The following is a 26,881-nucleotide window of genomic DNA, read 5'->3' on the forward strand; positions in this document are numbered from 1 at the left end:
AAGGCCGGGGCAGCCGTTGTACTGTTAAAAGTGAAACCTTACAACTCATGTCTGAAGGTGGGTGGCGGCATTTATATTGTAGATGTCTATGGGCTCCGGTAACCACTTAACTCCAGATGGGCCGTGAGATCGTCCGTCCATTAAGCAATAAAAAAAATTAAGGTTAAAAATTAAGCGCCATAATAGCAAGTGGAAGGATTTGAATATCATTTCCACTTTCTACACTAGCGCTATTTTGGTGATTCTTACAACAATAACTTGTTGTTTACAGGTGGACAGTTTCAATTTGTCCATTATAAACAAGATGGTGCTCCTTACCTCTACCCTCCATAGCTAATAATAATTTAATGAAAAAAAACACGTTCCCATGTTAATTACATTTATTATCGTTAGGGTTTGATTAAAAACATTAGCGCACAGTCTCGTGTGATAACTTCAATCCTTTTTCTTGTTATGTTTAGCCCCCTTAGTCCTCTTCCATTTCATTCTCCTGTTTTGAAACCAGACTTTGACCTGTAAACCAATTGCTGTAATGATGCCGACTGTAGATACCTACTGACTGAGCGCGGATCAATGTTAATCATTCAAAGTATATACATTAAAGTCAATAATAAAAGTAAGCATACATATTCGAGACAAGAACACGAAACATAAATTTTAACAAAGACTTCGACCTAGTACCGATATTTGTCGCTATGTAAGGTACCTACAGTAATAGTCACTGATTTTTACGCTATCAATTAGTGTAAAAAGTAGTTAATGATTAACGAAATGTTTATGGTATTAAATTTTCAGTCGCAAAATACCTTAATTATTTGATTCAACTATATATCTGTTTTTAAGCTACTGCATAGCTTCTATCGCGGGCCTAGAGCGCGGCGACTGAATCAAGAAATTCCGTAACGAAAATATCCTGACACCCCCACTACGCCTACTATGTAGCTCGCGTTCAACAGATTCACACGTTGCGCTGGTGTAGTGTTTGTGAATAAGCGCGCGGCGTGACGTCGCACTGCATGAGCATCATGAAAAGTCTGCCCATCTGTCTCTCACGCGGTCTAGCTTATGAGTGTGAAGGGGACAGTTAATGTTTTGCTTTTGTTAATGTTTATAAATATAGCGTGGTCTTATTTTTATTATTTTTTTAATATTAAATTATTATTGTCTACTTGTAATTGCATAAGTTGACAAAAAAATGCTTTGCAATAGCTTCACCGCGGTAGTCCCCGAGTGCCACACGTTTTTTTTTTTTTAATATTTTAAATAGTGTCTTATGAAAGGCGATTGCATGCAGCAGAGATGGGAATGTTGCGATGGATGTGTGGAGTAACGAGAACGGATAGAATACGAAATGAATATGTTAGAGGAAGTCTGAAAGTGGCACCTGTGACAGAGAAGCTGAGAAGTGTGCGTTTGGGACGGTATGGACATGTGATGAGACGAGATGAAAATAAGATTGGTAAGAAAATGTTAACTATGAATGTGGATGGATATAGAGGAAGAGGTAGACCTAAGAAGAAGTGGATGGATTGCTTGAAAGACGATATGGGTAAGAGGGGAATGAGCGAAGAAATGGTATATGATAGAAGAGTATGGAAGGAGAAAACATGTTGCGCCGACCCCAGGTAACTGGGAGAAGGGCAGGATAATGATGATGAATGATATTTAAAGAGTTTCTTAATCTGATTAATATGTTAAGAAGTACGTTATAAACGCAATATGAATATAACCTGTCTCTCAGTCAAGTGCAGGGCCACTGCAATCTCGTATCTCCGAAGTCTCGTCAAGTAATTGGCTCGTGCGAATTCTGCCTCCAAACTCTTGATTTGCGCTTTGGTGAAGGCCGTGCGCTCCTTGCGGTTGCCTGCGGGAGATTGTAGTCCTGTAATTAGAATGCATCACTATTATTTCATCATTCATTCGGATTTAATCAATTCATTATAGTTTATTGAAGTCAGAATCGGGACGCGATTCCACAAATTAAAATGCATACGCAGACACGAATACGAATCATTGGTAAATATTATTCGAAAAAAGAATTACATATCGACGCTTGAAAGGCAAACGTGACTAAGCGACAACAACTGCTTTGTACATAAATGATAGGCAATAACCATATTCGATGCGCAAAAAATAATATATTTCTAGGTATATTAAAATCATTTCAATCCTACAGCTAGATTCGTTAAAATAGAATTTTTTTCAGGTATTTCTCAGGTGGGTATATTTTAAATTAATTTCAACTTTAAATTAGTCTACTGTAAAGTTCACGCATTGTTGCTTAGTCACGTTTGCCTTTCAAGCGTCGATATCTTATTCTTAACTAAAACTATTCGTTTTTTTTACTATAATAATATTATTTCAGACGTTTCGAATTTTTAAAATTACAATTTTCAGTCGTCCGTGTGATCACGAAAACTACAGTATTGAAAACATTGGAAATATTAATCTATTTTTTCCCTACCTATTCGCCGGTAGCCTGAGAGGTTATTTCGGCTACGCCCTGACGGGTATGTGACCTCACGGACTCAACCTGAGAGAATTTGCTAGCACTAGCCCTAGCAAGAGCAGTGCTTCGCAGAATCTACCACCGGATCGGAATCGCGACCCGCTGAGAAGATCCGGCGAGAAACTATACATATAAATATACAATTCATCTATGGTTAAAACCTACCAACTTTTTACTTGTTTATATTAAATAGGCATCCGAATCTAGCACTGGTGGTAGGACCTCTTGTGAGTCCGCACGGGTAGGTACCACCACCCCGCCTATTTCGGTCGTGAAACAGTAATGCGTTTCAGTTTGAAGGGTGGGGCAGCCGTTGTAACATACTGAGACCTTAGAACTTATATCTCAAAATGGGTAGCGGAATTTACATGTCTATGGGCTCCGGTGTCCACTTAACATCAGGTGAGCCGTGAGCTCGTCCAACCACATAAGCAACAAAAAAAATAAGTTGGAAATATTTTTGACCTAAAAATAATTACATATTTCGGTATACCTGTATGTTTCCTAAATGAATTTTGCAAACTATCTATATAGCAATTTGCAGTTTATGTACAGATGCGTGTGTACTGTGTCTACCTGTACATAAACACAGTACACGCCATTAAAACCACCTGACTTTTCATCGTAAACGCGCGAAACCTATTGTCTGGTTTACGTCGTGCGTATTACTCAAGCTTGTGTCGTTTGGCGCCGGCGCTGACATCTGCACGCCATTACAGTTTTATCGCTTCCCGTGTAGTAAACAAAGGAAGCAGGTATACACTAAGCTAAGACGTACATAGATAATACAGTTAAAGTAGAAAGTCTAATAATTAAATCTAATGTTTCCATCGTCCATGACCACAAAAACTCTAAGATATTTGAGACGTCGATGACAATAATTGTATAACGGCAATAACAAAACGCTACATGAAATCGTAAAATTAATTCTAATAATTTTTTTTTTTTGCTTAGATGGGTGGACGATCTCACAGCCCACCTGATGTTAAGTGGTTACTGGAGCCCATGGACATCTACGACGTAAATGCACCACCCACCTTGAGATATAAGTTCTAAGATCTCAGTATAGTTACAACGGCTGCCCCACCCCTCAAACCGAAACGCTTTACTGCTTCACGGCAGAAATAGGCAGGGCGGTGGTACCTACCCGCGCGGACTCACAAGAGGTCCTACCACCAGTAATTACGCAAATTATAATTTTGCGGGTTTCACTTTTATTACACGATGTTATTCCTTCACCGTGAAAGTCAATCGTGAACATGTGTTGAGTACGTAATTCATTAGAGAAATTGGTACCCGCCTGGGATTCGAACACAGGTGCATGGTTCAACACGAATGCACCGGACGTCTTATCTCTTAGGCCACGACGACTTCAAATTATGTCGACCACTCACAAAAATCGAAGGAATTAAGGATGGAATTATAATTTATTAGTGTAGGTATAATCTATGCAACCAACAGATAAGTGAAAAAAATGTTCAAGCTGTCAGTAAATCATTAATTCAAAATATATTTTCATTCATAACATGTCGCTTCTTAAGAAACTTCAAGAGCCTTCTCTTCTCAATCTCTCTCTCTTTCTTAATTCGGACTCTATTAAATTTTATTTAGATGACTATAACTATGACTACCTGGTTTCTCAGCAGTAGTTCACAAAAAAGGTTCTAGTCATCTTTACACCAAAGTTCGCTAGATGGCAGTTGAAGAAAAATATTTTACTACTTTCGTTGAAGGCTTCTAGTTTTCCTCGAGTATCATTTTAATATATTTGGAACAATCAATATATCTATCTTTAATCCGTAAATCTATCTCACGACACATCTAGTGGAAGGCAATTTCGGTCAACGAACTTCATATGCATTTTTTTAATTTTTATTGCTTAGATGGGTGGACGAGCTCACAGCCCACCTGGTGTTAAGTGGTTACTGGAGCCCATAGACATCTACAACCGTAAATGCGCCACCCACCTTGAGATATAAGTTCTAAGATCTCAGTACAATCACAAACGCGCTATTGTTATTTATATTATTGTCCCTTTTTGTTTTTTTTTTTGCTTAAACTGATGAGTAAACTCACGGCAAACCTGGTGAGAAGTGGTCCTCGAAGCCCATAGACATCATCAGTGTAAATGCCGCTTTTCACCTTGAGACATGAGTTCTAAGTCTATATGTGTGGAGTGCCTTCAAACCGGAAAGCTCTTGCACTTGTGACGTCAAAAGACGTCCCACCACCGGCAGAAAGATATTTACTGGGTGTTTTATATGTAGTTTAGCATACCGCCTAATGGGATGTGTATGCATGCCATTGTCTATAGACAAGGGTATTGAGGTAAGATTACACATGCCGTACCCACTCGGGCCGTCCGTCATAGAGCTTAATTAGAGCTAAAATATATAGAGAAAATATTCAATGAAAGATAGTATTGTAGCACGCTTTAATAAGTTGGCATGTTAATGTTTGTAACGGAATCTTTGAACGCAACATTTCAAAGGACTTCAAGACGTGCGATTATCTTATTAATTTGCAAACGAATCAAGGTTCGATGACACGACAGTAAGTCAATAACTTTATAACTTCGCTCTAATATGAGTAAAACCTGAGTATCAACAGGATAAAAAAATTAGGATTGGTTCAGTTTACTATTTAGGCGAATTTTTTGTTTTTGTTTTAAAACTACATAATATTAAATTTATTGACAATAAAGAATTTCACTCATAACGGGTCCATCGCCTGCTTACCTTTTTTTATTATTTTCAATTTGAATTCAAGCTTCAGGCAAGCCACCACCATATCTTGAGACATGAGGACAAAACTCGTATTGCATCGTTTCTACGACGAACCTAGCATACCGACAAAAATGAGTACATCAAGCTGAAAAAATCCTGAATCGATTAACCGATTGATTAATCGATTAACAATTTCTGCCGTGAAGCAGTAATGCGTTTCGGCTTAAAAGAGTGGAGCAGCCGTTGTAACTATACTGAGACCTTAGAACTTATATCTCAAGGTGGGTGGCGTATTTACGTTGTAGATGTCTATGGGCTCCAGTAACCACTTAGCACCAGGTGGGCTGTGAGCTCGTTGACCCATCTAAGCAATAAAAAAAAAGGTGAGGACAAAATTCCTATTACATTGTTTCTACCGACAAAAATGACTATATCAAGCTGAAAAAATCCTGAATCGATTAACGCAAAACCAACTACATACCTTCATCACTAATACTGGAACCAGCAGCACTAGTGTCCCCTTCGATTTCCTCCTTCACCAGCACAGAATCATCCCACGAACTCCACCAGTCATCTTCATCTCTTTCCGGATGATATTCGTAAAACATCTGCATATAATTCTGGGGAAGAATTTCCCTTGGGCAGTCCACGTTAGCGTAAGATTCGTAATAGTTCGGTTGATAGCTTTGTATGTTCGTCTCGTAAACATATTTATCAGTGTCTTCGTAAGCTTGAATATCTGTTCTAATGTATTCCATTTTACATCTGCCTTTCCGAGCGCTGTTTTTTAAGGTTCAAAAAAACAACAAATCAATGTATGCGAATATAATGACTCAACGTAAAACACTTTTAAAGGACCACTGTTGACACATATTAAACAAAATACGAACGAAAGAAACTTTTCTTATTTGAAGATACGAATTAATTAATTAATTAAAATTATTTTCGAATAATGAAAATTTTCGAGTTGACAAACGTCCGAACAGTTTGGGCTGCTGTTAAGCTCTTGAATCCTGGACTGATTTTAAGTGTCAATCAGGACAAGCGGCGTACGCGGCGATGTAGGCGGGGACAGCGGTGGGCGGAGTCTGTCTTTAAGACTTCGTACCGTAGCGTCGATATATTATTGTAATTTTTAAATATATTTCTATCAACGTAGTACCTTAATTTTAGGTTTCCGTATAGAGCAGTAATAATGAATTTATCGAAAACGTTGAAAATTTGAAGATAAAGTTTTTAATAAACATGAATCTTCACGAATAAAGCACAAAAGGGGCTGATCCACTGAAAATAACTGTATTACTTCAAAACTGAAACTAATGCAATTTTTGTTCTTTATCCTTATGAACTTTTTTTAAATGTACAGATGGGTGGACGAGCTCACAACCCACCTGGTGTTAAGTGGTTACCGGAGCCCATAGAAATCTACAACGTAAATGCCATCACCCACCTTGAGATATGATTTCTAAAATCTCAGTAGGTATAGTTACAACGGCTGCCCCACCCTTCAAACCGAAACACATTACGGCTTCACGGCAGAAATAGGCAGGGTGGTGGTACCTAACCATGCGGACACACAAGAGGTTCTACCGCCAGTATTTATGCAAATTTTTATTTTGTGGGTTTGATTTTTATTACACGATGTTATTCCTTCACCGTAGAAGTCAATCGTGAACATTTGTTAAGTACGTATTTCATTCGAAAAATTGCTCGAACGGGATTCGAACACGAATGCAGCGGACGTTTTATCCTTTAGGCCACGACGACTTGGACTATAAACTTGTGAATTTAATTTTATTGACCTTAGTAACTTTTTTAAATTCATATTAGAACGAACGAAGACAATAAGGATCGGACCGCCATTATGGAATTCGATTGATAATTCGACTTCAAGTCTGAATGTGTGGATGCAGTCACTCAATCATGTCTATGTACTCCGATGACCAATTTATACCATGAACATCTACACAAATAAGAAGCAAATGACTTAAGCTCAAGGTAGTTAAAAATTGTCATCCTAATACATTAATAAAACATTAACGTTACAACCTACATCCGCTTGCTGCAAATACCTATATGACATTAGAGGAAATATTTTTTATCTATCAATCTCTTAAACGATATATTTATATTCGTGTTGGCAAAATTCCCTCGGGAGGGTCGTTGGGACGCCCTTTGCCCTTCATTTCTCACGGTATAAGACGTGTAGAACATTTATTTTAACTATTTAAATGATAAATGTACTTCTTCCTGCTAGTTGTAATAAGAATTAAATGTCGCATCAGGAGGTAATCTGAATTCTTTTTTCTATTTATTGCTTAGATGGGTGGACAAGCTCACAGCCCACCTAGTGTTAAGTGGTTACTGGAGCGCATAGACATCTACAACGTAAATGCGCCACCCACCTTGAGATATAAGTTCTAAGGTCTCAAGTATAGTTACAACAGCTTCCCCACGCTTAAAACCGAAACGCATTACTGCTTCACGGCAGAAATAGGCGGGGTGGTGGTACCTACTTGTGCGGGCTCACAATACGTCCTACCACCAGTAAAAATTCAAGATTCAAGTAAAATTCAAGACTAAACAAGTCAAGGTTCTTCTTCAAGAAGCAATTGAAGTGATACCGAAAGATAAATGAATATATCAGTCAACAGATAAACGTTTTAAGAAAGTATTAAATAAAACATCGGGGAAAGCTAGATTTGAAGTCTATGATAACGTAAAAAATAGAATTTTAGTGATTTTTTTTCCCTACCTATGCTGATAGCCTTGAGAGGCTATTTCAGCTTTGCCCTAACGTTTGTAGGTGAGCTCACGGGGCTCAAACCGGAGAGTTGCTAACACTGACCCTAGCTAAAAATAATTCTTATTATGGAGATAAGCTCACTAAATTTTCCTTATCCATTAACGGTGCTTCTAGGTACCTCAAGCACCAGTCATCGTTCTCGTCGAACCCGTCGCTTGCGACGAAGGGCTCGACGAGTAAATTAACCCTCAGACACAGCCCACTGAGTTTCTCGCCGGATCTTCTCAGTCGGTCGCGTTTCCGATCCTGTGGTAGATTCTGCGAAGCACGGCTCTTGCTAGGGTTCGTGTTTGCAACGTCGTCAGGTTTGAACCCCGTGAGCTCACCTACTAGTTAAGGTTATGCTGATATAGTCTCTCAAGGCTCTCAGCTTAGGTAGGAAAAAAAAAACATAATTAATGTAGACACAACTCCAGGTAGTTGAGGAAAATACTGACGTCTGTGTGACGTTATGCGACGTACGTTGTTTGTCTACGTGCAGTAAACATTTAAGACCAATTAGACTCCGACTCGACTGCCGTGTTCGCTAATAAAACAATACAACAAAGCTTCCGTCACTTGAACTCTATCTCCTCAAAAATGGCAACTAAAAAAGATCAGGGCATTCGAAACTATAAATAACTAACTGAAATAATATTTAGTGAAGATCTTTCATAAGGCGTCAAAAATGTGCATTAAAAAAATCAAACATATTTCTTGTGTCGATTCATGGAGTAATTCGATTTATTAAATTACTCTGTCGTAGTTGAAATTAGAACCAGTATGTCTACAGGGAATTGGACGTTCTTGAGACTCATGTACTGTTCACGGTAGGCAAGTGAGATTCAGTTGTTTTTTATTGCATAGACGACCCTCCCCATGTTTATAGGTTATCGGAGTCCCTAGATATCATAACACGAATACTACGTGTCAGATATGAGGAAGTCTCAATAGTATAGTAAGCATATTTTAATTTTTGCTGGTTTCATTTTTATTACACAATGTTATTCTTTCGTTGTGGAAATTATTATTGAGGATGTATTAGATATACCTACGTATTTGATAAAAAAAATTGGTACCTGCCTACGTAATTTGAACACTGGCACAGTCTTTTTAGGATAATTTTAGGTAACGACGATTATAAGCTCTGCGACAGATTGCAAATCGCAATGTCGCACTGTTATCAAACAGCGTACAAATAAAAATTTAAATGTACCTATCATTCGATAATATTCGTAGGTACTTACAGATGTGAGTCTGCGCATGCTATTCTCCTGTAGGTATTTATTTTTGGAAACAATTAAGCTGGTAATAATAAGGTAAGGTAACGAATAATTTTCACGATGAAGGAAATATATGGTTTCAATAAATTTGTGAAATTAGAATTTGTAAATTTAGAAAATACAGAATGCATAATATATAGTTTCAATGCAATTCAGACTTGATCTTTTAACGGGCGGGCCGTGAGTTTGTCTATTTGTAAATGCTTGTTTTTTTTTCTTCTCGTTATAATATAATTTTAATTTCTGATTTTTATTTAAAAATGTGTAAACAAATTCGTGAAAGAGAAATTTAACTTATAAGTAAAGTTGTTAATGTTGCCCTAGATGAGAAAATGCAAAATAAAATCACTTATTAGAAAAGGTTTTTTTTTGTTAATTATAATTTTATTAGACATAAAAGTTACTACATGTTTCATACTCTGTGGTGCCGTTCTCGTGCTCACCCTCATGAGTCCTTGTTTTGGCAGCTGTATCCACAGCAATCAATACGTCGTTCCTTCACCATACATTCTATTTGCTTTTTATACGAGCTTATAACGTGCCAGTGATAAAAGCACGTTGACTTACACATTTTACATTTCTTATTCAATGTTATTGTTTTTCTTTTTCAATTTGAAAAAAGAAGCTTTGTTTTCTACGATTTAACTTTTGGATAGCACACGCAGCTCTATTTTTTTTTATTGGCCTATAATGGAGACGAGCATACGGCCCACTTTATGGTAAGTGGTTACCGTCGCTCTTGGACGTCAGCAATGCCAGGGACAGTGCCAAGACGCTGCCTACCGTTTAATACTCTCCACAAGCCTCGTTTGAAGAAGGACATGTCATGAAGATCTCTGGAAACGCACTGTGGATGACCGCAGTGGTTCCAGGTAGTATGGATGGACTCTACTCCGGCGCGGTGATGTTAAAAACGGGATAATGGGATCATCTCAAACAGTTCCTCAGAACACTCCCCATGGATAATACGGTACAAAATACAGAGGGAACCGAAGTCCCTCCGCAGACCCAGAGGTTCCAAACGATCCGTGATAATGGGATTATCGACGAACCGAACGAATATTTAAATACTTTGAATTGTATTTGTAACGGCATCAGTGAATGAATGGGATATCTGACGTCAACTTGTTTGGTGCTAACGACATTTTCTAGATAAGCTTTTAGGTCCCGGTCTTTTGCACCGTCGGTCGCTTCATAAAACACCTTTGGAGAGATATACGACAAAGGGAAGATCTTCCACCGAGCGGGTGATATTGCTCGGTAGACCGACGGTCCGAATGTTGTTGTTCGGAACTTGTATATATGCACTTTATCTTGAAAATGTAAGCGGGATTCAGGCATCTGTCAATTATCTTGCGTTGTATGATGGCTACCCGCCACACGTCTTCTCTTTGTAGTATTCTATAAATTTGAACTTATTTTGTATCACTAGAATTAGAATCACAGCTAAAGCCTTTGAAAGGATAGTAAAGATTTTGTTAGCTTGTACTTTTTCCGTTTGTATAAGGAAAACGCGCTATTCCTTTGAAGAGACAGGAGAATGAATTGAACAATATATTATTGGCCATACATGACTAATCTGCGGATACTTTAAACGTATTCACGTGTAGAAATAAAAACTAAATTAGCTTCAAAACGTTCGGTCATAATGAAGTAATATCTAAAAATTATATTGTAATTAAATTAAAAATTTTATTTCATTCAATGCGATGATGACGAAATTAATTTTGTTCAGGGCTGTCACAAATGACATCAAGCTTCTTAATCTACTAACTTTTGCCCGCGACTCTTTGTAGAAAATACTTAAAATACTTTTGAATTATAAAATGCTAGGCGCTGTTAAAACCCCGATTTTGAAGCATTCTTTATTTGTGCTCTTATCTTAGCGTGATGCTATATAGCTATAGCCTATAGCCTTCCTCAATAAATGAGCTATCTAGCACTGGAGGAATTTTTGAAATCGGACCAGTAGTCCCTGAGATTAGCGCGTTCAAAAAAACAAACTCTTCAGCTTTGTAATATTAGCATAGATAATAAATAGTAAAAAATAATGGAAGAGCTGTTAAAGAATTATCTGTGTCTGTGCACACACGCTACCAAACTAACGAAGTTTTTTTAATTACCGTATAGGCAGACGAGCATACGGCCCACCTGATGGTGAGTGGTTACCGTCGCTCGTGGACGACAGCAATGCCAGGGGCAGAGCCAAGCCGCTGGCTACCGTTAACTACGTGCCTACGTGCGACAAGTCTGCAACATGTGGTCACGTATCACGACTCCCACTGCACTCACTTCACTTATTACAACCGTATGACGAACACATGTAGGTACGTCAAACACGAAAATCTATCGAATTCGTAATGTAAATGTATCGATTCCTAGATATGAAAACAGATTACTACTGGTTGTAGGATCTCTTGTGAGTCCGCACGGGTAGGTGCCACCACCCCACCTATTTCTGATTGATTGCCTTGAAGCAGTAATGCGTTTCGGTTTGAAGGGTGGGGCAGCCTTTGTAACTATACTTGAGAACTTAGAACTTATACCTCAATGTGGGTGGCGGCGTTTACGTTGTAGATTTCTATTCGCTCCGGTAACCACTTAACATCAGGTAGACCGTGAGCTCGTCCACACATCTAAAATATAAAATAAATTCGTTGTTAACATAAAAATAAATGAAAAGTAAATTACAAGCACAAAAATTGATACGTTTGACAACCCTGTGTCCCAACCAGTCGGTTCCCGTTGCACCGTGATGAGTATAACAGACACTATTAAAGTCAAATGCCTCTTTATTTATAGTCGGTCACTTCATTATATTTGTATCCACGACACTAATTGTTATAATATTTCGGACACCATAGTACCTACATTATACCAAATGTATTGTATTGTAATATGAATACAATATAGTTTAGTACCGAAAAAACGTATAAGACAAAAAAGTACTTTTTACCTACCTATTCGCGGGTAGTCTGAGGGGCTATTTCAGCTACGCCCAGACGAGTAGGTGAGCTCATGGGCTCAACCTGAGAGAATTTACTAACACTGACCCTAGCAAAAGCGGTGCGTGGCTTAATACAAAATTCTTGTTTTTTGGTAAACGCCAAAAATGTAATTGAATAATTGTAATTGTTCAGTTTACATTTTAATATTTTAAGCCTTAAAGCGCATACCCATGCACATTGTGCACAAGCGACTGTTTCTTAATATTAATATTTTATTTTTCATTATACCACATAAATTTACTGTTGTAATTTTAGCAGTCATACTCTGAAATGGGAAAAGCATTTCAGTGGTACATTGAAATTCAAGGAGAGGTAGGTACATTGGAATAAGTTAAAAAAAAAACATTATATCGATCACTTTTTTATCTTCAAATTATAGATTTAACAAATTTAAATATAAAATCAATGCGGTAGGTAAGATTTAGTTTATCTAATGATTTACAAAAGCACATTGAATCTAATGCATTGGAAGTAACAAAACCGGTGCTATCATTCCAAATTGTTAAGGATTCATCCAAATTATGATATTGATATCATTTTTAACTAATAATAATTTTGTTACATAAACGAAATTTTCACCTTTTTAGATTTTGCTAACCTAAAAAGGTCAAAATGTTTTCTTCTTCTATGTTTTTGTTTTTTTCTATCACACAATAATGATACATTACTAAAAATAAATCTAATTAAAGTGCTATAGGCTACTGGAAAAATAAATATCTGGAATGAAGACTAGCATAACATCTGTCAGACTGTAAAGTATAAATTTAATGGCGAAATTCCTGTTTTTTTTAATGTATTATTTATAATTTTTCTTCAGATCACACCAACCCTATCCATTATCCATTACATTACAATCAGTCATTCCCTGAACATCACTAATCCCCGAATCCACAGGATCTTGACCGTTCAGACTTAAGATAATCATCTAGAAGTCAATATCAACCATCAGGGATGTTGAAGATTTTTTTCTAAAAGCTTACATACACAAAGAAAGGGCTATACATATCCAGTTATATAGTTATGTTTTAAAAAAAGTTATTGTTATAAATTGTCATCCGTGTTGGCGTTATCAGATGCGTAAAATGAAAAATATAAATGAATATTATATAATATTAACAATAAATGAATGATTGACTTGATTGTGATGAAGCATTTTTTATTCTGAACACGCCTAAATACAAAGAATTAGAGAAAGTTTAAATTCATGAAATCGTTACTTTTTTACGCCGCAAAATTGAAAACGACCCAAATCTTCATTACCAAACTGTTCCACATATCCGTTTCTTAACACATTATACGCCGGCCCTGCGAAAACGCGGGATTCGAATGTGCTTAACTTAGTGCGATTTTTTTTAACGTTCTCGATAGTGTAAAAGTTAACTCAAATTTGTATTTTTGTTTAAAGCATCGGATAGCTTAGAGAGATTATTCGTCTGTAAGATCGAAGGAAAGAGACCGCGCGGGCACCCCACACACACAGCCCAGTGAGTTTCTAGCCGGGTCTTTTCAATAGTCACGATCCTCAGCATTACGGAAACGACGAGTGGAACGCTTGCCGCTAGGGGCGCTGTTCTAGCTTCATACAAATTTGAGTTAACTTTTACGCGATCGAGAACGTTAAAAAACTCGCACTAAGCACATGGGTCTGATGCTTTAACGTCGGCCCTGCTTTAATGCAAGATTCTTTTGCTTGGTAATCTGCCTTCGCTGATTACGCCGAACTTAATTTTTTTATTGGTTTACGAAAATATAACACATTTTAAATATTTTCTTCACGTTGTAATTGATTGTAAACAAGCAAATCTTGCCGTCGCCTAGATTTTAAGCGGTCGATACGGTGCCGGCGCTGTCATTAGGTAAATATCTCAGATGCCACCGGTCTTACAATGTGCTAATATTCATTTCTACATAGATTCACATCCAATCATGATAATTATTAAGGTGTTTTTTCACAGAAACATTAATTATTTTGGATAAACTTTAAAATAATTTACAAACTAAAACATTACAAACAACTTAATTCCTTCGTTTTCTTAACTGTAAATAGACTTGAATAAGAATTAATGTTGATTACAATCTTCCAACTTTTAGCATACATTTCTCACGCGTCTCTTCCCGAGTAAAAGTAAGATTTATATTTAAAATTATGAAATAGGCACTATTAAAAAAGCATATAAGCGTAACAACAAACCTTGGTTTACACATTTTTAACAAATAGTGTTTTGTTTATCGTTAAAGTGCAATTTATCTTTAGTTCATTGTTGCCCCATCATTAGAATTTCACGTCATTACAGATCCTCCCGATCAATTAACAGTGCTTTTAGGTACTTCAAGCACCGGTCACCGTCCTCGCCGAACCCGTCGCTTGCGACGAAGGGCTCGACGAGTAAATTAACCCATAGACACAGCCCAGTTTCTCGCCGGATCTTCTCAGTGGGTCGCGTTTCCGATTCGGTGGTAGATTCTGCGAAGCCCCGCTTCTGCTACGGTTAGTGTTAGCAACTTCGTCAGGTTTGAGCCCCGTGAGCTCCCCTACATGTAAGGGCTACGCTGAAATGTCCTCGCAAGGCTATCGGTTTAGGCAGAAAAAAACCCGGAAATCCACTTAGTTACTTAAATCTGCGTCAATTTGATGTCGAAATAATTTGTCGCTTATCCACTATAAATAAGCGAGATCATTATATAGAAACAAGCTAAGTGTTATGAGGTTAAAGTCAGTAAGAACACTATGAAATTATTACTCTAACTCACTTACTGGTGGTAGGACGTCTTTGTGAATACGCACGGGTAGGTACCACCACCCTGCCTATTTCTGCCGTGAAGTAGTAATACCTACGTTTCGGTTTGAAGGGTGGGGCAACCGTTGTAACTATACTGAGACCTTAGATCATATCTCAAGGTGGGTGGCGGCATTTACGTTGTGCTCTGGTAACCACTTAACAATAGGTGGGCCGTGAGCTCGTCCACCAACCGAAGCAATAAAAAAACATGGCTGGTTAGTTACTATCGTCCAGCCTACCCCTGCCGAGACGCACTCATTCTGTGGTCTTCAAGCTCATGTTTCGATCGTGGATCATGGGGGCCCTATTCACGTTCCGTTTCCGGGAACAATTTTACCGCAACAGGTATAATAGTAGTGTTCACTTTGAGATATCAGGAAATCGGTATTGACGAAATATTATACAAGATTGCTTGATCTCATTTAAAAAAATGTGTAAAATTAAACTACGTATTGTAAAATGTAGGCATATTGAAGAAGTTTTTTTTTTAATAAATATATTTTACATATACCGAAAAGAAACGGACTGTAAGGAGAATGAAGTCATATGAAAAACAACAGATATCGTGACCTATGAAAACGCAATTATATTATTTCATTGGATTTTTTTCTGAACAAACCAACTAAACAGTTCAATGAAGACAATATTTGGTTTTCTAAATCATTAATTCTTGTGTTTTCTATATTTAATCAAAAATTTCATACAGATGAGTAATAAATACATAGGTTACTTATTACTTATTTTGTAATTAAAAACATATACATAAATATTACAGGGTATTTTAATTATTGATGTTTGAAGATAAATTATGCCCGCAGCCTACATAGCGATTTAAGTTTTACGTAAGCTCAATTTTTTTCTGTGATTCATAAAATAAATATTCCCAAATATTAACCGAAGTCTTTTTCGCAAATGACATTTACCATTAATTTTTCCGCAAAAGGTATGCAAAGTATCGTGCGTTATTGTAAATACGGATTTCGCGTCTGTGTTGCGAACTTTAAAAACTCATGCCCTTTTGAGTGTCAATTGTGCTGATGCCGTCTAAAGTTATCTACCTACTTATTTCAGGCACAAACTTTTAAAACATACATGCCAATAAATGACGGAACTGTCAATTATTACAGTTGTAGCACAAACATCACGAATGTAATGCCAATAATCTGACAAATGTGAACGTTGTGTATTTGATCATGAGTTTCGTTTTCTGCGTTGGTGTCAGCTACCGTGGTTGTAGTTGGTCCGTCGGGCTGCCAGGCGAGGAATTACTGAGCGCGGACAGGGAGCTTGCGCGCTTCATGCTGTAAATAACATAATTTACCGATAATTCTATTTTACTTTACCTTTTTTTATATGCATACAACCTTCAACCAGTTGTGAAGGTCAATGTTTACCACTGTCTATAATTAGTGCAATCTACTCACACGATTACTTACCTTTTAATCGCTATGCTACGTTTACTATGCGGATTTGTTTTAAAGATGACAGATAAATTAAACACTGTGCAAAGCTTCTATAACAAAGACAAGACTCCGTAGGCCAAGCTGTTTTACATTTAAAATATAGCAAATCATAGCCTCGTTTACCTCTCGGGATCAGTGTAGTCTACGTCAGGCAGGTGGGCGGAATGGCGGCCCGCGAGTCGATTGAACAGGCGCGCCGAGGAGCGCCTCAGTGACTCGCGGAGTTTAGAGAAACTGCCACTTCGCAGCACCGCATCCGAATCCTGCCCCCGTGTTATGCAATTTACACTCCTTGGTGAAGGAATTTAGGACTGTGGTATTTCCCAAAGGAAAATTATGGCTTTTGTGGCAAAAAAATCAAGTTTAAAACTGAGAAACGTTCGTTTTATAAATTGAAAATTTATCTACTAGGCTGTTTAATTCGAAATCTTTTGTCACTGGGAAAAGTCAACTGTGTTTAATGGCGGGAGTTTTGATGACATTTTCGAGGTCTACAATGAAAATAATGATTGAAATTTACACAAAACTGTGGAAGTCGATACAGAACATCAATGAATGTGAACGAGATGCTATCATCATGCACCTAATTAACCTCTAACAGAGAAAGCCGATCGGGTGTGTCGTTACGATTGTGTTTTCATGCATTTCATTCGTTTTAAACCTGACCTAACTCTAACTAAAGATGTTATTTTTTTGCCCAAATAAAGGAAAATATTCAAATATTCCATATGAAAAAGCTTTGGAGCAGTTTAGTTGAAAAACGTCGTACGTAACTTTTTTTTTTGTAAAAAAGTTATCTCAATATTTCTAAATTTAACTGTCAAAGTTAGCAAGGCTGTTAAAATATAGTTTTTATTTAAAATATAATTGTGTTAAGTTTATTGGGATTTATTTGCGAAATTCAGATTATTTATAACGTAAGTATTGTTTAATCATTGTATTACAGTAAAATATTTAAAATAGGACCAGGCGTACAAATGATGTATTTTTTACACATGATTTCGCTGTTTCGATCTTGTGTTCATGGGCTATAAATTGCATAACACAGTAGACTCACCTTACACACCGAAACCAAAAATAAAACAAATGAAAAAAAAATGATACATAAATATTTATTAACAGTTAAAATTTACTAATCGATTTGTTATCAGACAATAAAAATCAACAAAAATAAATGAAATGATAAAACTGAAACGTACTATTGAAATGGAGATTCATTATTCATTATTTTCTTTTTGTTTATTTTCTGTAATGAAATTTCACATTCTCAGACAGCACCTTCAAATTAAAAATTAGAAATATATTTATTTCAAAATTATTACAAAATCTATAATATTTATCACTTAAACACTCATAAAGCTAAGACCGACAATATGCTAAAACACTGGAATGACAGTTTATATAAGCATCAGATATTACCGATTACAAATATCAGTAAAGATAAAATTAAAATAAAAAGTTCACGATTATAAAATTAAAATAAAACATGCATTCTTGCTATCGGAACGCAATATATCAGCAAATTAAAATCGAACATTAAATTATTATAAGCGATTATTTAAAATGATAAATAAAAAATCGTTGTTCGTATGTACATTATGCGTAAATAATATATATTTATATATACATATCATTGGGACGATTCACAAATGAAATAAATGCAAAATAATTCAACTATATATATATATGATCTTACGTTTTACGTAGTCGAATAAAATCGATAGCAATTATAAATCGATTTAATTCGATAAAATTTTTTGATAGCTTTATATTTTTTTTAATTTAAAATTGAGCATATAGACTACGTAAAAGTCACATAAAATGTGTGTCATCTTTAATAAAATAGATATACAAGACTTTTTATTTATTGATATTATAAAATCGTACTAAGCTAGGACGGCCGACATGCAATATTTATCACACATACCTACTTTGTATTTTTATTATAACATTTTAAAATTTTCAATAATTCCAGTACCTGACGCATGCTAAATAAATAATAACGCTAAGCTATTGACGAGAGACATTCTGAATTTCGTTAAGAAAATAGTTTATTACGAAATTCAAAATGTCGCGCGTATATTTTTTGAGTATAGAACGCACGTGATCCCTTCGACGACGCATCGATCGAACACAGATAAAACCCACAGAGTATTAATTGTTCTCAACAAAATCATACATCACTTTTTTTTTCTATATAAGCAAAAGGATCAGGCACGCTTAAAGCGAGTGTGGTGTTTAAACTTTTTTAAACCTATAAAATATAATTAAAGCTATCCTACTGGTGCGGCGCATTGCTTCCCGTGTTGATGCCTAACGCATTGAACAATTTTGACTTTAAGTTCATGCGCGGTTCGCTCGTTTGATTCGTGCCCTATAATAGAAAAAAAAAAGAAAAGTGTCAAAACAAAAAACGCAAATAATAATAATACAAAAGCGTGTATTTTAAAATATATACATATATTATTTAGTAGCGAAAAAATAAATGTGTAGGCACAGTGATTTAATTTTTTTGTGATAAGCTTCATAATTAAGTAAGGCCGCTGTTTTGTGGCCGTTATACCCTTTTTACAGCATGCCATATATTAAAACAACAAAAATCGACCGACAAAAGCGTGAAAACGTTTACAAAAAGATCGCATCGGAAGTGTGCATCGACCCGACGACTTGAATGGAACCCAGTGCGGTGCGAGGTAATGCGTATCGATTACCATGCTATCGATATCGATAATCAAGCCCCACGAATGTGAAGTGACGACACAATGAAGTTAACACATAAAACGATACGAAAAAAAATTGCATCTTCAATGTATCGAAGAAAATGAGCAAACGCGACAATAAGATGATCTTTGATGATAAAATCCAAACAATCATTTTACTGTCCACAACACTAATTTAGCTTACGTCACCGCTGTACATGATATAACAACAATATAATATTTACAAGTCCTTATAAGCAAAGTTCCTCTGGCATATTATTATAGAATTTAAATGCCAACTTTACAATATATATTGAGGAGTGAAAGGCTTATTTGGTCCCGGTCATCGTTTTAGTCGAACCCGTCGCTTGCGACGAAGGGCTTATAAATTAGCCCTCAGACACAGCCCACTGAGTTTCTCGCCGGATCTTCTCAGTGGGTCGCGTTTCCGATCCGGTGGTAGATTCTGCGAAGCACCGCTCTTGCTAGGGTTCGTGTTAGCAACGTCGTCAGGTTTGAGTTCCGTAAGCTCACCTACTTGTTAGGTTACACTGACATAGACTCTCAAGGTTATCAGCTTATTTAGGGAAAAAAAAAAAGTTTATGCGATGTTTATCTTTGCAAGTAAACGTGCGTTTTATTTGGTATTAGCATCAACAGTTCGATGTTTGTAATTTGACTTAAATTAAGTTTACTCTATTCAAATACCCGAAGAAGTTATTATTGTTATAATGTTTTTTCAAAATTTTAAACTTTAAATGGCTCTTAAAATATCGCTTCAACCAAAATAGCCTTTCGCTCCTCGATATAATATATTTTTTCGTTTCACCATAGCATTTCTAATCTCCTTAAATTCGTTTCGCATTTATTAGATTGGCAACACTAGGCCGAGGCGCGCGGTGAGGTAAGCTAAGCGGACACACAGCAACCCCACAGAACAAGGACTAGGCGCGTGCGCTGACCTCCTCGTGGTTGTCGTGGTGGTCGAGCGAGTCGCGGGCGTGGCGGGCGCCGCCGCGGGCCCGGGACTGCTTCACGATGTCCAACGCCTAGCGACAAGTCACACTAGACTTTACCATCAACATCATCGCTATCCATTACGTGTCCGACCACTTTCTGTATGTTTAGTGCGAGTTTTTTAACGTTCTCGACAGCGTAAAAGTTCAAGCTCATATTTGTATGTATGTTTGCGTACGTTTGCCGCTAGGGGCGCTGTTCCAACTGCATACAAAATTGGGTTAACTTTTACGCTATCGAGAACGTTAAAAAACTCGCACTAAGCACACTGATCTCACTTAACTCAGAGAAACATTTCATTCCAGAGAAGCTTTCCAATTTGGAACAACAATGACACAAATATTGTCAATTTGTTCAGTTTCAGCGGACTTATGTTAAAATACTAAAAAAAAAAAATTTAAGCTATATCGAAATTTTGATTACAACGCTCACAGCAATAATAATAACGTAATCAGTCAAACTACTTAACGCTTCAATGAAAGCCAACATCAAAGTATAATGATAAGATTACTAACTGTACCCGTCCGCTTCGCTGGTCATTTAAAATTAACATTATTATTTCTCAACCCCACAAAGATTCTTATCATTAATGCCCCCACAACTGGTGTAGGGAGTCCAACACTCATATCAATATTAGCCTATCCATTAAGTACATGTATTTTCTACATGGATACCAAGTTCCAAGTCAATCGGATGCATGGTTCAATAGTTATAACGGAACATCCGTAAAAACCACTGTAGATATTAGTATAGATTTGTAAATTATTTATAAATGAGCACGAGAAACATTGAAGTTTTGAATCCAAACAGAATTGTCTGTCTGCATTAAGGGTAACTAATTCTATTCCAGTAGTATAGTTCGCTTTTTAACTTACTTGCGGTACGTGCTAATAGGGCAGCGTGCATAATGAAACATCTCAATTATACTTTAGTGTATTTTTTTACCTATTATATTATACATAAAAAAAAATAAGCAGTAAAATTTCGGTTATTTTTTTATTGTATATATGGGTGAATGAGCTCACAGCCCACCTGGTGTTAAGTGGTTCTACAACGGGACATCTACAACGTAAATGCGCCACCCACCTTGAGATATAAGTTCTAACGTCTCAAGTATAGTTACAACGGCTGCCCCGCCCGTCAAGCCGAAACGCATTACTGCTTCACGGCAGAAATAGGCAGGGCGGTGGTACCCACCCATGGGGACTCACGAGAGGTCCTACCACCAGTCTCTAAATAATTTAAACAAAAATTTCGTTATCGTGTCTTAGAATTATCGTACCGAATTTTTCTTTTCGTGTTAGAATGAAACCGTGCTACAGGAGGATGTTATCACGGTCGACTTCTATACTTTGAATTCACCCTATTCCGAAAGACTATTCTTTTGTTACCATCAAAACGCGTTGTTCCACTAATTACGTATTCAGATAAACCTCTCAATAAATCGATACATTCCTTTGAACTAAAGGCAATCATCTAAATATATTTTCCTGGTTTACAAACGCAATGACTGTTCGTGCTCTATTTTATTTTAAATGATAGTTTTGAAGTGAAACTTCTAATGCGACTTCATACAAGGTTGCGTTAAACGTTCAACGCTCCTGGGGAGGGGGAATAGAAAGAGATAGAGCGAGAATGAATTAGCAACGAGTAGCGCACAATATTTTAATGAAGTAATTAAATATAATATTATTATATATTTATTTTTCTATAAATATTAAATTTTAATGTTGAAGATGTCGCATCTCTTATACACAGCATTCCCTATTACAAGAGCCAATCTGATTTAAGGATGAAAAATGAAGAAAACCACAACAGGTACTACACATCGAAAAAGAAGTTTCACTTCATACACGTGCCCCAAGTTGCACGCGCACCGTTATTTAACTAGAAGGTAGTCGAGTGTGCTGTACCTCTTTCCGGCTCCGCAGGGCGCAGTCCTCGAGCGTCTCGGCGGCCTCGTACTTGCCCTGGCGCCGGTACAGCGCGCCCAGGTTCTTCAGCGTCGTGGTCACCGTCGGAGAGTCCACCTGCGGCACCACGCCCTACAGTTAGCTCGGAGTCTATCTAACTATACTGAGACCTTAATACTCAATCTGAACGTTGTAGACGTCTATGGGCTCCAATAACCGCTTAACACTACTAGATGGACTGTGAGCTCGTCCACCCATCTAAACAATAAAAAAAATTCACGACGAGTTCACGGTCAGTCGGAGTCCGTAAACAACAATAGCGTATATACCGCCACCCATCTTGAGACAAAGGTTCTAAGATCTCAGTTGCGACAGTACAACGGCTGCCCCACCCTTCAAACCGAAACGCATTACGGCTTCGCGGCAGAAATAGGCAGGGCGGTGGTACCTATCCGCGTGGACTCACAAGAGGTCCTACCAGCAGTAATTACGCAAATTATAATTTTGCAGATTTGTTTTTAATTACACGATGTTTATTCCTTCACCGTGGAAGTCAATCGTGAACTTTTGTTAAGTACGTATTTTATTAGAAAAATTGTTACCCGCCTGCGGGATTCGAACACCGGTGCATCGCTAGATACGAATGCACCGGACGTCTTAGCCTTTAAGGCCACGACGACTTCATTTTTTATTTATTACTTATATGAGTGGACGGGCTCACAGCCCACCCTGGCGTTAAGTGGTTACTGGAGCCCATAGACATCTACAACGTAAATGCGCCACCCACCTTAAAATATAAATTCTCAGGTCTCAAGTATAGTTACAACGGCTGCCCCACCCTTCAAGCCGAAACGCATTACTGCTTCACGGCAGAAATAGGCGGGGTGGTGGTACCTACCCGCGTGGACTCACAAGAGGTCCTACCACCAGTAAAGAGGTATGGTATGATGGTATCATGGTGTGATGGTAGGTATGACGTACCTTGGCGGCCTTGTGCCAGCCTCCGTACTCGCCGTACGGGGCGTTCTCCTTCTGCAAGTGCTTGTTCTCCTCGCGCTCCTCAGCCACTTGCCAGATGGGCTTATTGTCACCTGTCAACAGACACCAGTTAATGACAGACGTCAAATATAGACCAGTACAGAAACGACATATAGATCGTCTTTTCGCATTAAAAGTGTACAATTCCCAAAAATATTCGAAATTGAGTTAATATGCGGAATCATTTGGTATCATCAGTATTTTTCTCAAAAATACTGTCAAAAGAGCGTAATGTAGTTTTAGTTTTTTTAGTGTACCTATGTTTTGACTACTATTAACAAAATTAATACATAATTGTATCTTACTTTAAAAGACTATGTAACTGGTAAAAAATAAAAAAATAATGTTGTAAAAAAATAATGTAAAAAAATATTAAAAATATCACATGTTAAACCTTTAAAACATTCTCCTGTGAAATTAGTAAGTTTTTAGATTATACAGTTTTAATGCGAGAAGACGATATTTGATACTAATAATAATTAATTTACGGATGCTTGAAATAAAACGTTTTCAGAATAAACATTAAATGAATAGTAAATAGAAATTTCATTAATTACAAATTAGTAACACTACTGTGTTTAAGAGCGAAGTAGTATAAAATTAATGCAACCACATGATCCTTTTATTAAGATATTAATACAATTATTCCACCCGCCATAACCAATCTTCTTCTTCCAAACTAAATTAGTGTACCAAATCTTTATTCAGATACTGAAGATTAAATTTTGATGTAATTCATCTTATTTCCCTCCTCTTTTATTTCTTACATATTAATACATAAAGGCTAGTTCATACTACAATCAAAAGGCCATCAAAGTATCCATCACCCTGTGTTATAAAAACAGATTACAAACTATATGTGACACAAGTCGGGAAGGTGTGACACAATTGGCAACAGCTGACGTTTACAACATAAACAAATAAAAAACAAACAAAAAAAAAAGTAAAAGAATCTACATCCATACAGCCTTTCCTACCTGTGCCACACACAAATCCAAACTTGTGTCACTTACCTAATGTCATATTTTTATCAATCCATTATTGAGCGCACACATGTTTCACAAAAAAACACTTTTTCTTTACATTTCCAGAAAATTGCTTATCTAAAAACATGGCAAAAAAATATATTTTCGTTATCCTATATCACAACAAGAAAATAAAAAGCATTATTGAGCAAACAAAAAACAACAGACTATAATAATACAACCGTTTAATAAACATATTTAGTTAAATATTAAATCAACAATATTTTTTATTTAATAAAATTTACATACAAAAAATTCAGCGAATATTTTTTTTGGCAAAGCATTTTGGTTTCAACAAATAAACTGATACATAAAATAAACGGTGGTCTTAAGCAACGAAGCAAATAAAATATTTTCAAAACATTAAAAAAAACATCACGATATTTCATATTTATTTACATAATAGTTTTTTTTTTTTTAATGAAATATGGCAAGCGTTTCATCATCGAAATTTAATAGCTTCTTAAAAGCGAAATAAGTCTTTGAGAAATTTATTTCATTAATACATTATCTCAAATTTAATAAAAAAATATTATGTAATGTATGATAATTGAATTCAGAATCATGAATAAATAATATTTAGTTTTAACAATATTTCGTTTATTTCGACAGAGCAAAAAAAAAAAAAACACCCGATGAGAGATAATTTACTGCGCCCCGTTTTCTAGAACTTTTTTCGAAAAGACGCTTGTATTTTGCTCCTAAATAACAAGTTCTTAAACGAGCGACATTTTCATTTCTGTTTCTAGTTCTCAAACATTAACGTATACTACAGAAATCTAACTAATCGTCTTTCTTTAAAAAAGACGGTAGAGACGGAATACCATTTATTACCTGAAGCTATAAAATTGATAAGTGATCAATAGTAGTCAGGAGGGAGATCCTCGTCACAGTTCTGAGGATTGAATATTTCACATTCGCCAAATTACATTGCTTTACATTGTGGGATTTGAAAACAAATTATTTCTATTGCGGAACCTAGCAACGGTGAGTTAGTTAAAAACAAAGTTCATCTCTAACTATTCTTACATTAAGTACGTATCTCATTTATACCAACACATATTTCGGTCCGAAAATTCATTCCTTATTTATATTAGAGAAATAACTGAAATAAATTATTTAGACAATATACTACAATGATTTTTCTAAGCGACAAGTTTATAATATAATAGGAGTTTCAGATAACAGCTCACACATTTCATTGCATTTCACACGTTTATCTGTAATGTTGGCAACACCGTGTAACGATAATAAAAAAAAACAATATCCTATACATGAAAGACGGTAGCACATTAAATAATTATAAAAGCAAGAAAAACTAACAAATGCACGTAAGAGATCTCATAACACAGACAGAACTCATAAGTCTAACATTGAAATAGCAACATCAGTTTACATCTATAGCCTCTTTTTTTGTATTTTCTTATAATTTCTTATCAAACGACAGCTACCTACCTACCTAAAATAATTGTATACAATTAATAAATAAATGCAGAGCGCGAACGGATTCAAGAATAAAATATAGCAACATTGAAACGAGAAAAAATAATATCATTTATATGGTAACACCGCTATCGACACCCTGTTTTTAAAATCGTGTATTCACCGAGAAGCGTTTCCTTATAATTTATTAGCTTTTAAACGTGGCTTCGCTCGCAGTCATAGTATTTATTTTGGGTACCTTTTACGCAGAAAGTAAATATCCAGGGGTAAAAGGCTATTTGATTTAAGTGAAATTTATCTTTGTAATTAAACGTGGGTTTTATTTGGTACTAGCTGACCCGGCAGACTTCGTAGTGCCTCAATCGATAAATAAAAGACCGACAGGGGACACATCAAAGGAAAAACAAAATTGTTATTTTTATTTAATTCCGAGCATTTTCATATTTATCTAACCTTTTAAACCTTCTCTGGAATTCCACAAATTATTCAAGACCAAAATTAGCCAAATCGCTCCAGCCGTTCGCGAGTTTTAGCGAGACTAACGAACAGAAATTCATTTTTATATATAGAGATTAGCATCCACAGTTCGATGTTTTTAATTGAACTTCAATTTCGTTTACTCCATTATTCAAATAGCTGAAGAAGGTATTTTTTGTTATGATATTTTTCCAAATTTAAACTTTAAATGGCTCTTCTGTAAATTTTCAAAATTAAAATGTGGTATCGTGGGACACCAGGTAGGAACGAAGTTCCTTCGTCTAATGTAGAATCGACACAATTTGCAAAAAAAAAAATCGTGCTCAATTTTATGTAGGTTTTCTTGATTTTTCTCTTAAATTTTGCTGATTAGTTTTTATTTAAGTATAGGAAAGTATTTAGGAAATTCAGTATTTTAGGAAATAATAAATTACGTAAAATAGAAAGAGAATGGATGAGAGAACGAAAAGAAAGAGGGAGAAAGAGAAAGGTATTATACACTACTCGCTTGTGTATGCGACTGTCGCGCCTGCGCACGTCTCATATAACGGTTTTATTCCACGCACTTTTTTCCACGGATTTTTTCTTACGGTTTTACTATCACATTTTTTTCAGTTCGGTCGCGCAGCAAAATCCCTATCCCCTCCAAGCCTGCCGTAAGGAACTTCGTTCCAAAAATGTCACTTAAACCAAATAACCTTAACACCTCGATATG

At 36.3% G+C, this 26,881-nt stretch overlaps 2 protein-coding genes across 21 annotated transcripts in view; both read right to left on the bottom strand.

Annotated features, from left to right (window-relative positions):
• Window positions 1–362: 362 nt before the first annotated feature.
• Window positions 363–6,388, bottom strand: LOC114248204 (uncharacterized). Its single transcript, XM_028181367.2, has 3 exons — window positions 5,717–6,388; window positions 1,731–1,882; window positions 363–513 (listed from the first exon to the last, which is right to left on the bottom strand). The coding sequence occupies exons 1-3, from the start codon at window positions 5,991–5,993 to the stop codon at window positions 436–438; spliced, it is 507 nt and encodes a 168-aa protein (XP_028037168.2). The 5' UTR covers window positions 5,994–6,388; the 3' UTR covers window positions 363–435.
• Window positions 6,389–15,654: 9,266 nt separating this feature from the next.
• Window positions 15,655–26,881, bottom strand: part of Klc (kinesin light chain) — a 60,929-nt gene continuing 49,702 nt past the window's right edge. For 5 of the 20 annotated variants that reach the window (XM_028181411.2, XM_089734893.1, XM_028181409.2 and 2 more), the window contains 6 exons: window positions 23,165–23,274; window positions 22,184–22,300; window positions 21,146–21,157; window positions 20,216–20,302; window positions 16,678–16,817; window positions 15,655–16,392 (listed from right to left, as the gene is read on the bottom strand). In XM_028181411.2, the coding sequence (XP_028037212.1) occupies window positions 16,314–16,392; window positions 16,678–16,817; window positions 20,216–20,302; window positions 21,146–21,157; window positions 22,184–22,300; window positions 23,165–23,274 (545 nt within the window). In that variant the 3' untranslated portion in view covers window positions 15,655–16,313. Of the gene's footprint in view, window positions 16,393–16,677; window positions 16,818–17,646; window positions 18,929–20,215; window positions 20,303–21,145; window positions 21,158–22,183; window positions 22,301–23,164; window positions 23,275–26,881 lie in introns of those variants that run through there. The other 15 variants (XM_089734900.1, XM_089734901.1, XM_028181416.2 and 12 more) reach the window with 8 other exon arrangements.

This window comes from Bombyx mandarina, chromosome 18 (genome assembly GCF_030267445.1).
Source record: "Bombyx mandarina strain Sakado chromosome 18, ASM3026744v2".
NCBI lineage: Eukaryota > Metazoa > Arthropoda > Insecta > Lepidoptera > Bombycidae > Bombyx > Bombyx mandarina.

What these genes read in the sequence shown, in the direction of transcription:
- LOC114248204 (XM_028181367.2), bottom strand. Translation starts at nt 5,993, where the DNA reads ATGGAATACATTAGAACAGATATTCAAGCTTACGAAGACACTGATAAA. An exon ending in TTCCAGTATTAGTGATGAAG is followed by an intron (nt 1,883 to 5,716) that starts GTATGTAGTTGG and finishes TTCTAATTACAG; the next exon opens with GACTACAATCTCCCGCAGGC. An exon ending in TGCACTTGACTGAGAGACAG is followed by an intron (nt 514 to 1,730) that starts GTTATATTCATA and finishes ATTGGTTTACAG; the next exon opens with GTCAAAGTCTGGTTTCAAAA.